Genomic DNA, 14712 nt, shown 5'->3' on the forward strand with positions numbered 1-14712 from the left:
ATGCAAACAATTATAAAATACATTAGTGAAGAGTAAACGAAATTTTTATCTGTTTTCTTAAATTTAGTGAAAAAAAAAAAACTTAAAGGACATATAATATGAAATGGAAAAGGTATTAAATACTCTTAATATACGAGAATGTCTTCCATTTCATGAAATTGTTGCTATGCTTGTTAGTTGAATGATTTACCATCACTATCTAAACAATCTTGTTAGCAAAAAGACGAACAATGCTAAACAGAAAAGAATACAAGGATCGTAGAAGAAGACGCAAAGATTAAAGATGGATTTGTAAAACTTAAGAGAAACTTCATCTAGTACTGCTTTCTCTTGTTTAAGATATCACTCATCTTTACGTCATTTTCTAGGTTTCCTCAAACAATTTTGAGCGAAGAGTTTCAATAAAAAATGATTTGAAAAAAAAAAAATAGAAATCGCCCCCTAAGTGCGGTGGTGGAGGGGGAGAGAATGTGGGGTTGCAAGAAGCCATAAATGTAATGACACATCGATTTCATGATAACTCCTTGTAACACATCACATGAGCTATTCAACACCGCTTCACTCCAAAACAATCTTCAACCGATCTTCAGATTTTTTTTCATAATAATAAGGTGAAAAATATTTGATTCTTTCCTTCTTAATAGAAGCACCAGCCTCAATAAATAGAAAATTAACATGTTAGTACACCTGAATAAGTCGGGATCTTAATTCTTTCTACTGGAATACTTGATTAATAAATTAATGTGGTTTATTTATTTTTAATGAATCCCAATGTCTTAAAGTTAGTTTTTGTTATTGAGTTTTATAGTAAGACAACGATTAAAAGAATAGATCAATATTTCAAATATATAGTGTAAATATATGATTGGATTATTTTTTTAACACTCTCTTTGAACTTTTAAAAGGAGATATTTTGGGGAATTAGGTGTTAGAAGGAGATCTTAATTTAGGGAAACTAAATGTATGATGTATCTAAATGTATGATGTATCTCAATGTTGAAATAAAAAGACAATAATAACATTTATATGTGTGGTTTAAAGCGGTTTAGTCAAACTTATCACAAAGTTTTTTTTTTTTTTGTTTTTTGTAAAATTTGTTTTGTCTTTTCGTTTTAATTTTAGCTTCTTTTTTTTCTTTTTTTTTGTCAAAAACTTATCAGAAGATTTAAATTGATTTCTACCGATGAAATATAATATTATTTGTATACGTATTATTTGGGTTACTCGTATAAAAGTCTCCCACTTTCAGATGTTTAGATGTCTCTCTCTATCAAACCCTAATGTTCATCCAATCAGTTGTCCAAACAAAAAGAAGTGAACTATAACAAACCCTAATGTCTAATCAGCTGTCCAAACTAAAAGAAGTGACCGAACAATTTAGCTCATTCCCAACTAAACCTGAAATATATCAAAAAGTTTAATTTCCAATGAAAGCAAATAAAAAACAGTGGCAACTTGCTTTCATGCTGGTCCCAGCTTTTGCATCCTTCCGTAGCCACACTAATGTTCTTCTTTTCTTTCCTCTTTCCCCATTTCTATGAAATATTTGTATTGATTTTACTAACATTTGTGCGCATCCTCCTCACTTTTATTTTAGTTGATTTATTAATCCATTGTTTCAATAGGAAATAATCAAATTCATTTTTTTGTCTTTTTCATATGAACTACGGTTCTCTCTAATAAATTTTATTTTTATCGACAACATATTATTACCTATAATAGTATTTTTGAATTAAATTTTTAGCGGGTGGGGTAAAATGCATTTGGATACAATGGGTATCCGACCCGTTTACCAATTTTGTTCATAAAAAGTTTGTTGGGTCGGGTTATATTTAACCCAACTTATACGCCAAATATTTAATATTTAATAATTTAAATATTTAGAAGATTTGATTAATATTTAGAATTATGATTCTCTTATGATCTTTGTTTGATTTGTTTTAACAATTTTGAATCATCATATAATACATAAAGTAAAAAAGAAATCAATTTCTTTTTCTACATATACTGTGATCGAAATTTAAAAAACGGACATATATTATCTAATTGACAAAAAATGTATGTTCAACGTTCCACATCGACTAAAATATTTAGAAAATGATTTAGAATCATATCATAAATAAGATCGATATTAAAAAAATAAATGAGTTTTTTTACGGGACGGATTTGGCGGGACATGTTGTTGAATCAATAATAATAAAAAAATTTAAATATCATTAATCCGCCGCTTCAGTACGGATTAAATATTTTTTTTTAATACCACCAATATTAAACATATAAATCAGTCTCATTTAGAAACGATTGTATAAAACAAAATTATCCCGTGGTACAATGTTACTCAATAACAATTATAAACTATAAAATATAAATGTCTTAAAAAATAATAAAATTTGCAAACTTTTATATATAATAAATAATTGTTAAATTTTTAAAATTACTACTTTTAGAAAACAAATCACGCGACAAGTTAACAAATTACATGACGTGTTATATTTCGGAACGGGGTTATATGGTGGACGAGTTTGAATCAATATTTATAAAATTTTGAAATATCATTAACATGCGGCTTTAATAGAGATTAAAACCTCAGTTTATTAAAATATAAATGTCTTAGAGGATGATATAAATGTCTTAAATCAATATTTCCAAAATTTAAAATATCATTAACATACGGGTTAAATCTTTATTTTATTAACAATTGTCATGTAGACTCGTGGTATATCGTTACTTAATAAAAATTATAAATTATAAAATATAAATAAATTTTATAAAGAGATATAATGTGCAAAATTTTATATATACTAACTTTAAAAAAAAAATCATTCCGCGATATATACCGCGGGTTAAAATCTAGTTAAGTAATACATCTTCATTTGACAGAATTATCGTTTTGATTCTTTATTTTTATTTCACAAAATATGGTTTTTGGTTTTCTATGCAGAATATTTAAACTAATTATCAATTTTATCATTATGATTCGGTTTATTAATTAGAATGATAAAACCAGTTATTGTATTAATAAAATATATAATAAAAATTTATATATATTTTTAATTTGTGTGAAAATGTTAGAATGAGACTTCTGTAAAAGTGAAAGAAAGCAAGTAGTTTTATATTATTGATATATAAATAAATAATACAGTTAAAATTTTCATTTATTACTAAACATAAATGCCAAGTTTAAACAAGCAACCATTTTATAATTCAACTACTACTAGGCTACTTATCAACCCTACAAACGACATATAAAAAACAAACCCTAAATTTGAATCACGTATCCCACGAATAAAGTCGAAAAGGAAATGTTCTCAGATACTTTTTTTGGTTGTTGTTGTTGTTGTCATCAACGTTCTCATATACCAATCTTTATTAATACCATCGATAATATAGTATCTCAATGTAGTGTTCTTGGAAGGAAGGCCGACATACAATATTCTCGCGAATACAAATATTCTTCATTTACTGCATACAATATCTTGCATATAGACCGTCCCTCGATTGGTTGTATAACATTATGAATTTATGATTCTAAAATATTGTTTTGGCAATCATTATTTATATTGTATAATAGAAAACTTTTTCGGCTATATTAAATAAACTATACAGTTTTTTTTATTATTTCCTTAAACTAAATGCTATATATTTTTTTATGGTATGCAACCCCATGAGTGAAGCGGACCCTACTCGTTAAAAGACATAGAACATAACCCTACATCGAAATTCCCAAATCCTTCACATTGCATATAATAATTTTGCCCCTTTAACTCTCATCCTCTCCTTAGGCTTACATATTATCTTCCCATTCATTAAATTACTTTTATGATCCCTTGGCATAGTTGTTGAAGTGCAATACCAGTTTTTTAGGCAAGTGTCTGTTCGGGTAGAGATAGAGAGAGACAGAGTCACACGGTTTTTACCTATATAATTTCTCTCATCTTCTATCTATTCTTCAAAACAAACAACTTGTTTGGTCCGATTTCTCCGATCGATCATGGCTAACTCTGCGATGGCAACCGAGCAACTTTGCTACATCCCTTGCAACTTTTGCAACATAATGCTCGCGGTATAATTGCTATACATATCGATTATATACTCTGCTATCTATAGTAGATCTATGCTTATGAATATCTCGTATATAAAATATATAATCAAGCATAGATCTACCTTTAATTTCCTTTGTACTATATATTGGTTTCTGATAAAGAGGAGTGCAGCTCTTTTCATCAGTTCCACTATCTTACAAACGTTCAAAGTTCTCATTCATTTAAATCCGTTCTAATTTATTTTTGTCAATGACAAATATTTCGTTTAGATTGTGGTGCCAGAGAGAAGTCACCATCCGTCTGCTATACATGACTTTTTCACCATTATATTGATTTATTTTCTATTCTTTTCTTGCTTTTTTCAAAGCAAAATCCTACTAGTAGGATTTTACTTACAATTTTAAGTTAAGAATCATAAGATAACCTATTTTAAAATGGTCATGCATATATGTGTAAGTATATTCACTAATTTATAAGTAACAGATTGTGCATAAGAAATGGAGTCACTACTGGATCTTAAGTGGTGGCTGCAACAAAAGAGAAGATGATGATCTTCTATCTCAAGCCACTACTTTTTTTTTTTTTTTTTCTATCATATGATTTTATTGCATTATTTTTCGACCCACAAAAGATAGGAATATCTGATATATATCAACAAAGAAAGCAATATTTTTTATTCGTTGTCTAATGATAATTTTCTTGTAACAAGTCTTATGGATCTGATTCACAAATTCAATTGTCCATGAAAGAAGATCAATTAATTAATATGTGAGGTTGTGTTTGGTTAAAACGTGTAGGTGAGTGTCCCATGCAGCAGCTTGTTCGACATTGTGACCGTCCGATGCGGTCACTGCACCAATCTGTGGTCTGTAAACATGGCAGCTGCTCTTCAGTCACTTTCACGCCCTAATTTCCATGTAACTTCTCTCTCCTCAATTGCCTAAATTTTAAGAGTTCATTGTCATTAAATAAAATAATCTTGAACCATCCCTCTGAAATTTAGGGCTCTTTGTTTGTTTTTAAAGACGAATATAGACAGAGATCTGAGCCTCTTGTTGCATGTTTCTGTAACCAGCCGCCGTCTACTACATAGGCCCAAATTTTTTAATATTACTTAAATCTTCTTCTTTTTACATGTTTATTTAAGTTTCCTTTTCCAGCTGTGATTGATATCTGCAGCTTTTTTCGTAATTGCTTTTTTTTTTCTTTTCATAGAGCCCTAGCTTATGTTTGATCTATTACTGATGTGGGCTACTTATTCTATGATTTGATTGACATAAATATTAGGGTTTCATAGGTTTGTTTGTTTTTTTCTATTTCGAAACATATTTTCAGATTCCTTTTTTGAAGGTTTTTTCTTTTACTACCTTTAAATATTAATAATATGTCTATAAGTTGGTCCACTTTATTTTTCTCTTTTCAATTTCCTAAATTAATTAATACATACATGATTGCTACTCAATCCTTCTGATTCACCATTTTTGGTCTGGAAAATCAAAGAAAAGTCATGTAATTAAAAACTAAATTTAGCGTTTATATATTTTTATTAGGCAACGAACTATGCAGTACCAGAGTATGGATCTTCCTCAAGAGACCACACCAAAATACCTTCAAGAATTTCAACTCGTACCATAACTGAGCAAAGGATAGTAAACCGTCGTAAGATTGCTTTCTAAATAAAACTAAAGAAGTACACGTGAAAATTATTTGTATACATACTGAAAATTTCTTATATTGTCTATCAGCCTCGGAGAAGCGGCAGCGAGTACCTTCTGCGTACAACCAATTCATAAAGTAACAAAAAAATTTAGACATACATACATACATATAGATATATATATTGTTCGAAATCTGTTTAGAAAGAGGTTATTGATTAGTGTTTTTATATTAAAAACTTTGAAGAGAGGAAATTCAAAGGATTAAGGCAAATAATCCAGACATAAGCCACAGAGAAGCATTCAGCTCCGCTGCCAAGAATGTAAGTTTTTATTTCTTTTATATGTTCAAATAGTTTTATTTAATTTGTACATGTCATAATAAACCAGTAACAATTAGTAGTACGATGCTAAAATTGTTAGCCGTGATTAACTATCTACACAACTCGTAAGAGTGACTCGATATAATCTTATTAGAAAATTGTGTGTATATATATTACATAAGTATTTAAATCCTTAAATCATTACGTATAGATATAAAATAAATCTTTTATTTATATTCATAATTAGCTATTTTATTTTAGTAGGTTACTATTTAAGTTTATGATTTATCTAAGACATGAAAAAAATCAATTAAAATATGCTTAAATAAGTACTTAAAATAGAAAAATTAAAAGATAGACAGAGAAAGAAATTTTAATGCTATCCAACAAAATAAATAAAATATGTAGGAATATTAACCTAATTTATGTTTTTTATAATCAATATTTATATATAATCCTTCTGTTTAAAATTACACTATGTAAGAATTCTTGCCATGCACAGACGAATCTTAATCTATTCAATCTTATGTATAGGTTTATTAATAATATATACTAGATAACAACCCGCACTATGTGCGGGATGAAGTGATTTAAGTAAAATTATTATAATTAAAATTATTATCCGGGATCCAAGATCCGTTTGTGTAAAACGTAACATGTAATAATTTTTTTTTGTTTTATTCAAACTTGGGACTATTTATATAAGAATACGTTTTACCCGTGGAATATTTGAACCTTGAATAAAGCTTCAACGTGATAAAGAAATTATTGACGAAATGTTACCATTTATGACAATATGTCTTTCCGTATGTTTTAAAGATTTCGAAATTTTTTATTATTATTTAAGTATAAAAAATCCAAAAATTTAGCAAAGATGATATTTGATAGTTTCCGAGTTAAGATTTTGTATTGTTCCAAATATAAGATTCTTATATTATGAATGAATTATTTACGAAATGGTTATAATGTGACCGTTTGGCAAAAAAAAGAGGTTATAATGTGGCCAGATTTTGGTTTATATATAAATGTGGTTATAATGTTTTTCTTCGAAAAGTTAGAACCCCTCCAAAAAAATTGGATTTTAAGTATCCGTAACATTTATAGAAAAGAGATTATCTTATTTATTTAAGTACAATAGATATAAAATTTTATGAAAGATTTAGAGATTTTGTAGTTTTGAATTCGAAATTCTTGAACAAAATGTATATCTTTTATCATTTAAATATAAGCATAAATATATATATATATATATATATATATATAAATAAATAAAAAGATTTTTTACCCATCGGCTAGAGAAGATTTATATAAATGTATATAAAGAAAAATATAAATTTTAAAATTTATTAATATAAGATAAACACAATTTTTTTCCTTTTTAATTATTGAAAATAGATTATTAATATAAATAAACAAAGATCCCGTGATTTGTTGTTAAATATAAATATGATATCAGTTGCCTAATTATTTGCTTTTTAATTATAATTTCGTTTTTTTGTTATTTGTATGATATATATATATATATATATATGTATTAAGACTAATGGCAAAATCTGTAAATAGTCTAGTAAAATTTGGGTAAAAATTTAAATGGGTGAAAATTCACTCTGAGAGCGACATGTCAGCATGGCAGTTTAGTTAATAACACGTCAAGATAAGGTTTATCTTATAAAGTGCTTCTCTATAAATATATGAGAAATTGTTAAAAATGCCCATTTTTCAATACCCTTTTTCAAAAATGCCCCCTTTGAAAGTCCATTTTTAAGTTTGCCCTCTTTTAATTTTTAATGACCATTTTACCCTTATTTGAAACAAAATTAGGTCCACAAAATACAAAATATTTTTTGGCAGGAAAAGTGATCCCGCAATTTTCCCGCCAAAACACTTGTAAAAAAACTTTAAAATACCTTGTAAAATTTTCCCGTAAAAATTTTTCCCGCCAAAAAATTTTCCCGCCAAAAATTTTTTTTTGCGGGAAAAGTGATTCCGCAATTTTTTTGGCGAAATTTTTTTGGCGGGAAAAATTTACAAGGTATTTTAAAGGTTTTACGAAGTATTTACAAGTGTTTTGTAAGGTTTTACAATGTATTTTAAAAGGTTTTACAAGGTACTTATAAAGTTTTATAAGGAATTTATAACTTGTAAAAAACTTGTAAAACCTTATAAAAAACTTGTAAAATCTTATAACTTGTAAAACCTTATAAAATAGCTTGTAAAATCTTATAATATCTTATAAATACCTTATAAATACGTTGTAAAACCTTTTAAAATACATTGTAAAACCTTATAAATACCCTGTAAAAAACCTTTAAAATACCTTGTAAATATTTCCCGCCAAAAATTTTCCCGCCAAAAATTTTACGCCAAAAAAATTACGGAATCACTTTTCCCGCAAAAAAATTTTTTTGGCGGGAAAATTTTTTGGCGGGAAAAAATTTTACGGGAAAATTTTACAAGGTATTTTAAAGGTTTTTTACAAGTGTTTTGGCGGGAAAAATTGAGGGATCACTTTTTCCGCCAAAAAATATTTTGTATTTTGTGGACCTAATTTTGTTATATTTCCTTATATATTTGTGATATCTTTTATTAAAAGAAGGGTAATTTAGTCATTTTGTACATAAAAAGGGGTATTTTTAAAAATGGACAGCCAAAGGGGGCATTTTTGAAAAGGGGTATTGAAAAAGGGACATTTTTGTGAGTCTCCCTAAATATATAAGGGATATATATATATTATTTAAAAATTTTTAAAGAATATTCACTCTGTTTCAAGAGTACATAGTGGTTATGTTTAGTTTTATTATATGCTTTCAAACATAACACATGAAATTAAATGGAGTATCTTCCAAATCATTAGGTCTCCCAGTTGAATTGGTGTCACCATCTTATGTTCATAACTTAATGAAATTTGAATAATAAACATACATGCATATATATATATATATATATATATATATATGATAATTTTATATAACCAGAAAAGATTGGTTCAATTTTCTTTTTATTTAATTTACTAAGTAATTTTATATTGGTTGGAAGTTTTTAGAATTAAGTGTTGACGTTTGTTGTAAGAAAATTTAATTCATTAAAATTGGAGGAAAATAATAAAAGAGAATGTTTTAGACTTAAAAATAATTTATTTTATAATATGAAACTTTGTTAATTTATAGGTCAAAATGGAATTACTTAATTTCTAATTTAAGGTGCATTAAAAATCTAAGCATTTAATCCTCTATATATTCAAAATCTAAGAATTTAGTGACAATGTGCTGATGTGCCTATTTTTTTTTTGTCATCCGAAATTAAATAGCACTCAAAAGAGCTATTTCTGTGGAGTGTTGTTTACATAAGTGCTATGAAGCAGTTCCGTATGAATTATTCGTGCCAGATTATCCGCTTTTACATTAGCACAACGAGATATTAAAGATAGAGAGAAGTTGGAGAACTCTTCCTTGTCGCTCTGAAATTCCTCCAAATACACTGAGAATGCCGGCCACCAATCATACACTTCATCGTACAGAGGAGGGCATCGACTTCTGTATGTAGTGGAGATAGACTTCTACGGAGGTTGGCAGCTTCCATAGTTGGCGGCGCATCATTTGGTGATGCACAAAACCACCCTAAACCAGAAAACTTATCAATGTCTTTCCAAGATCCGTCAACAAAACAACAGTGTCCAGAGAAGTTTGAATCAAGGGGTACATCCCTTATTCGAGACCGAGTTGCAAGTTCCACTGAACCCTGATCTTCACAATGAAGCTCTGCTTGAGCTGTGAGCCACAATTGTACTTCTTTTTCCGCTAACCGTAAAATCTCTAGAGGGTATTTGTCAATACTTCCAAAGAGTTTTTCATTCCTTGCTTTCCAGATATCACAAATAATCCATAGAAAGGTTGATGAGTCCAACTCCGATGATATTCTCCAAAATAAGTTATCCAAATTCGCATAAATAGAATCCGTGGGAAAAATCCCTATAGCTGTAGGAATCTGAGAAAGCGCTCAAATCTGTCGTGATGGATGGCACTGAAAGAGTGTATGATTGATTGTTTCATCTGATGCACCACATCTGGCGCATCCTGTGTAACAATCAATTCTTTTTTTCCTTAAATTCTCTGTAACCGGTACACAAACCGTTAAAATTTACCATAAAAAATGACGTACCCTAGGTGGACATTGTACTTGCCAAGTATAAGATTTTAACTTTTTGATATATGGGCCAATGAAAGATGAGTTGGTTGCCTACTTATCTATCCATGTGGTGTGATATCCCGAGTTAACTGTATATTTGCCGGACTTTTTGAAATGCCACCCCAAAGTATCCTCCTTAGTTGGCGCACCCACCGGAAAGACACTTATTAACTCGATATCTTCTTGGTCAAAGATCACCTTAAGGAGATCAATATTCCAAAAAATCGACCGGCTATCTATAAGCATGTTAACTTTTAAAGATGGGTCAATAGTTAACCCATTACTTTTTGCTGGTCTCGAGAATTGAGCTGGAATCCAGGGATCTTCCCAAACTGAGATAGATGTCCCAGATCCGTCTCTTTTAATAAGTCCTTATTGACCATAGATCTAGCTGAGCATATACTCCGCCACCCATAGGATGGAGAGTAAGAATTTATATTTTGCAAAAGATTGGACTTCCGATAATACCACCCTTTAAGGACCCTCCCGAAGAGAGAGTATGGAACCGTAATCAACCGTCACAACTGTTTTGCTAGTAAAGAACAATTAAAATCGTCTACATTCTGAAAACTTAACCCCCCATCCGATTTACTAGTACACAACTTATCCCAAGCCATCCAATACATACCTCTGGATTCTCCATTAGAACTCCACCAGAAATTGGCGACCACACTTGTAAGTTTAGAAGTGATTGTTTTCGGAAGTCTGAAGCACGACATAACGTAAGTTGTTATTGTTGCAGCTACCGTTTTAATCATGACTTCTTTCCTACCTTTGGATAAAAATTTTGCCGACCATCCATTAATTTTTGTCTGTAATCTGTCTCTAACAAAAGAGAAAATCTTTGTCTTAGAGCCACCAAGACTTTCCGGCAAACCAAGATAAGAGGCCATACCACCAATGTTAGTGATACCCAAGGTAGACTTAATCTCTTCCTTGATATCATCAACTACCTTATGTCCAAACTGGATCGAAGATTTGGAATAATTTATTTGTTGTCCTGATACCGCTTAATATTGTTTTAAGATCCCCAAGATTACCCCACACTGATCTTTGTTAGCCTTACAAAAAAATAAACTATCATCCGCAAATAGTAGATGAGATATCGGTGGGCTTGTTGTTGCTACTTTGATACCCGTAATTAGTTTTTCCCGTTCTGCTTTCCAAATATTCGCAATTAACACCTTCGTACAGAGGATAAATAAATTTGGAGAGAGTGGATCTCCTTGGCGCAATTGTAACGCCCTGACCGCCCGTACCAGTGGGCCCCACGTCCTCTCTCGGACCCATGGGCCAACCCCTGTCCGAGGACTGGTCCGCTACGTCCGAGAGGCATTAAAGACTTGTTTACCGACTCTACAAATCACCACATGATCTTTCCTTGTGTTTTGTCCTCACTCACACAGCACCGATAATCACTTCTCCGAAGATCACCCATCCTGAAATTGCTCCAGCTCAAGCACGCTTAACTGTGGAATTCTCTCAGGATAGTTGACCGAAAAGATAAGTGCACTTTGGTGACATAGGTGGCCAAATAAATTCTTTTAAACCTCTCAGCATGCACCACCATATTCCTGAAATCGGGGTGTTACAATTCACCCCCACTAACAGATCGCAACGTCCTCATTGTTCACCAAGGTCGTCACCCCCGACGGTGTGAGCTTTCTTGACTCCACACACATTCAGGTTCGGCTCTGATACCACTTGTAACGCCCCGACCGCCTCTACCAGTAGGCCCCACGTCCTCTCTCGGGCCCATGGACCCATCCCTATCTGATGGCCGGTCCGCTACATCCGAGAGGCTTTAAAGACTTGTTTACCGACCCTACAAATCAGCACATGATATTTTCCTGTGTTTTGTCCTCACTCGCACAGTTCCGACAATCACTTCGCGGAAGGTCACCCATCTTGAAATTGCTCCAGGACAGTGGACCAAAAAGATAAGTGCACTTTGGTGACATAGTTGGCCAAATCAATTCTTTTAAACCTTTCTGCATGCACCACCATATTCCTGAAACCGGGGTGTTACAGCAATCCCCTCTCTGGTACTATTAATCCTCTAGGTTGTCCATAAAAGAGAACTCTATATTAGACTGTTGTGATGCACCACATTATCCAACTAATCCATTTTTCACAGAACCCAACTGTGCGGATGTGCCTAGTCTATATTTTTTCTCAAACATTTTTTAATTTTATTATTCCTCTTTCTAAACACTTTTAATGCCACTATCCTTATAGGTATGATTCTAAAACTAAAATCGAAACACAATTTCAAATTGAATAAACTTTTTTTTACATTTAATAAACTTACCAAAACTTACATTTGAGATTTTTCAAATATTTAAGTTTATGTATAAAATTTCGTAAAACTTACTATTTCTACTTATTACTCTAAAACCATTAACCAAACACATTTTACTGTATTGAATAAACCTACCATAATTATTGTATTTGGAATTACATATATTCCTTAGGTATTAAATCTCCAAATAGTAAATTATACTTACAAAGTGATATAAATCAAATTTATTATCTTAGAACTACAATGTTTTGATATTTTAATTTTTAATTATTTAAAAATATTTTAAATGGAATCCCACAAAACATTAAAATAATTTCTTTAGATTTTATGGTGCATATTCAAACTATTTGCTTAAAATAATGAAGGAGTTATTTATTTTAAAAGAATAAAATAGCCTGTTCTTCTAGACTCTATATATATATATATGTAAGGTTTTTACAAAATAAAATATGTAAGAAGTAAAATAAAATAGCCTGTTCTTCTAGACTCTTATTTTTTGAAGTTTTTTTTGTAGACTCCTCTCCTCCTAATTGGGCAACCAATCAAGGAGTTATTAATTAAGTAATGTGTGGTTGACAAAAAAAAAAAAAACTTACCAAAGTTAAATATATCAAATTTCTAAATAAGAAAGTATCTATATTTTATGTATATTAAATGCATTGAGTTCTTCTACTGGAAAAGTAAACAATACGAGTGTATTGTTTATGCATTTCAACATCACTAGATTATTATATATATTATAAAATTTTATATTAAAACCAAAAATCTATATGCCCCAACTTAAAATGACGTAAATGCAACTTTATATTATAATATAAATCAATAAAATATTTGAAAATTAGTTTGTTAATCTAAAAGGTTGTGTTATTGTATGGTATGTAGTAGTATTTTAATTTAAAATATTTTAGCATATATTCAAAATTTGGTTTTAACATCTTGAGAGATAAAAACTTTGAATTTTTTTTATGAATCGTTCTATCAAAAAATGGAATCGTTCTACTTTTTCATAACAAAAACCAACTTTTATTTTTAGATTTTGCAACAAAAATACATTTGTCTTTGAAAAATAATTTAACATATATATACTTATGTGCCTATTATTAATTATATATGTAACTTATACATACGTATAATTATAAAGAATTATATGTACTATATATATATATTTGTGTGTGTATATATCTTTATATGATTTTTAATAAAAATTATGAAGTCATAGTTCCATAGTCAAACCAATTCGACTTAAAGACTTGGAAGATTATGTGCTTCGATTTTCGAATTGTGTTTAAAACATACTATAAAACTAAACACAAACACAATATATTTTTAAATGTAATAATTTTTTAATAAAATAATAAATAGATGTTTTATGTTAAATAATATTATTCATAAAATTAAATACATAAAATTTAACTCAACCTTTAAGTAATTTTTCAACATAGTAAAATTTTTAATAATCTTAGAAAATTTATTTTATAATATAAATATAACTATTCATAAATTAAAGAACATAAAATTCGCCGTTCCATGGCACGGGTTCTTACCTAGTGTTCTTGTATAGTTTCTTACATTAATGATAAAGTAATTTTGCTATATTTTCTGATTAAATTGGTTCACCCTTTGTAGTGGGCACACTTTCCTCATATTCACTTCGGCCTCATGCTGGAGAGTAACAAGCAAGCTAAGCTAGCTTGAAAATGTAAGTGCTCTCTTCTATACATCAATCGTTTTAGTTTCACCTTACTTATAAATTTGATTTAGTGTAAATTTACAGAATTTTCACTTTTATCTCTATTGTTTTAATTTAGCGTGGAAGTTAATGATAATAGGTGTTGGAGACTTTGAAGTAATAAGAGCTGAGAAGGATATACATATATATATTGTACGATCTTGGAATCGTATGTATATATAAGTGAAGATATCTATCTTATAAACCATCTGTTATAATTTAGTAAAAGCATCTTATGATTTATGTTTATGGTATTTGTATGGTTCGTCTCACAAGATGTATGAGTTCCTTCAGGATTTTATGAATCTAAAAAAAAAAAAAATGTAATCTACTTCTTGAGAAGGCATGGATTATTGCGAAACTATCTTTTACTTTGAATTTTGAATGAGAAAAATATCATTTAAATCATAAGTTGTACATTTTCGTTGATTTAAAGTATGACCTTTCGACCTGGTGATTAAAATGCTTAATTTTA

At 29.7% G+C, this 14712-nt stretch overlaps 1 protein-coding gene across 2 annotated transcripts; it reads left to right on the forward strand.

The window, feature by feature from the left end:
- Positions 1–3656: 3656 nt before the first annotated feature.
- LOC9315054 (axial regulator YABBY 5) lies at positions 3657–14645 on the forward strand. 2 transcript variants are annotated; one of them, XM_021029599.1, is made up of 7 exons: positions 3657–4063; positions 4841–4960; positions 5594–5702; positions 5789–5837; positions 5946–6021; positions 14135–14207; positions 14317–14645. In XM_021029599.1, the coding sequence occupies exons 1-6, from the start codon at positions 3992–3994 to the stop codon at positions 14201–14203; spliced, it is 495 nt and encodes a 164-aa protein (XP_020885258.1). In that variant the 5' UTR covers positions 3657–3991; the 3' UTR covers positions 14204–14207; positions 14317–14645. The 2 variants fall into 2 exon arrangements, with proteins under 2 accessions (XP_020885258.1, XP_020885257.1); XM_021029598.1 differs by having other exon boundaries at positions 3658–4063; positions 14338–14645.
- Positions 14646–14712: the final 67 nt, after the last annotated feature.

The sequence above is a fragment of the Arabidopsis lyrata genome (assembly GCF_000004255.2).
Source record: "Arabidopsis lyrata subsp. lyrata unplaced genomic scaffold ARALYscaffold_4, whole genome shotgun sequence".
NCBI classification, from domain to species: Eukaryota; Viridiplantae; Streptophyta; class Magnoliopsida; order Brassicales; family Brassicaceae; genus Arabidopsis; species Arabidopsis lyrata.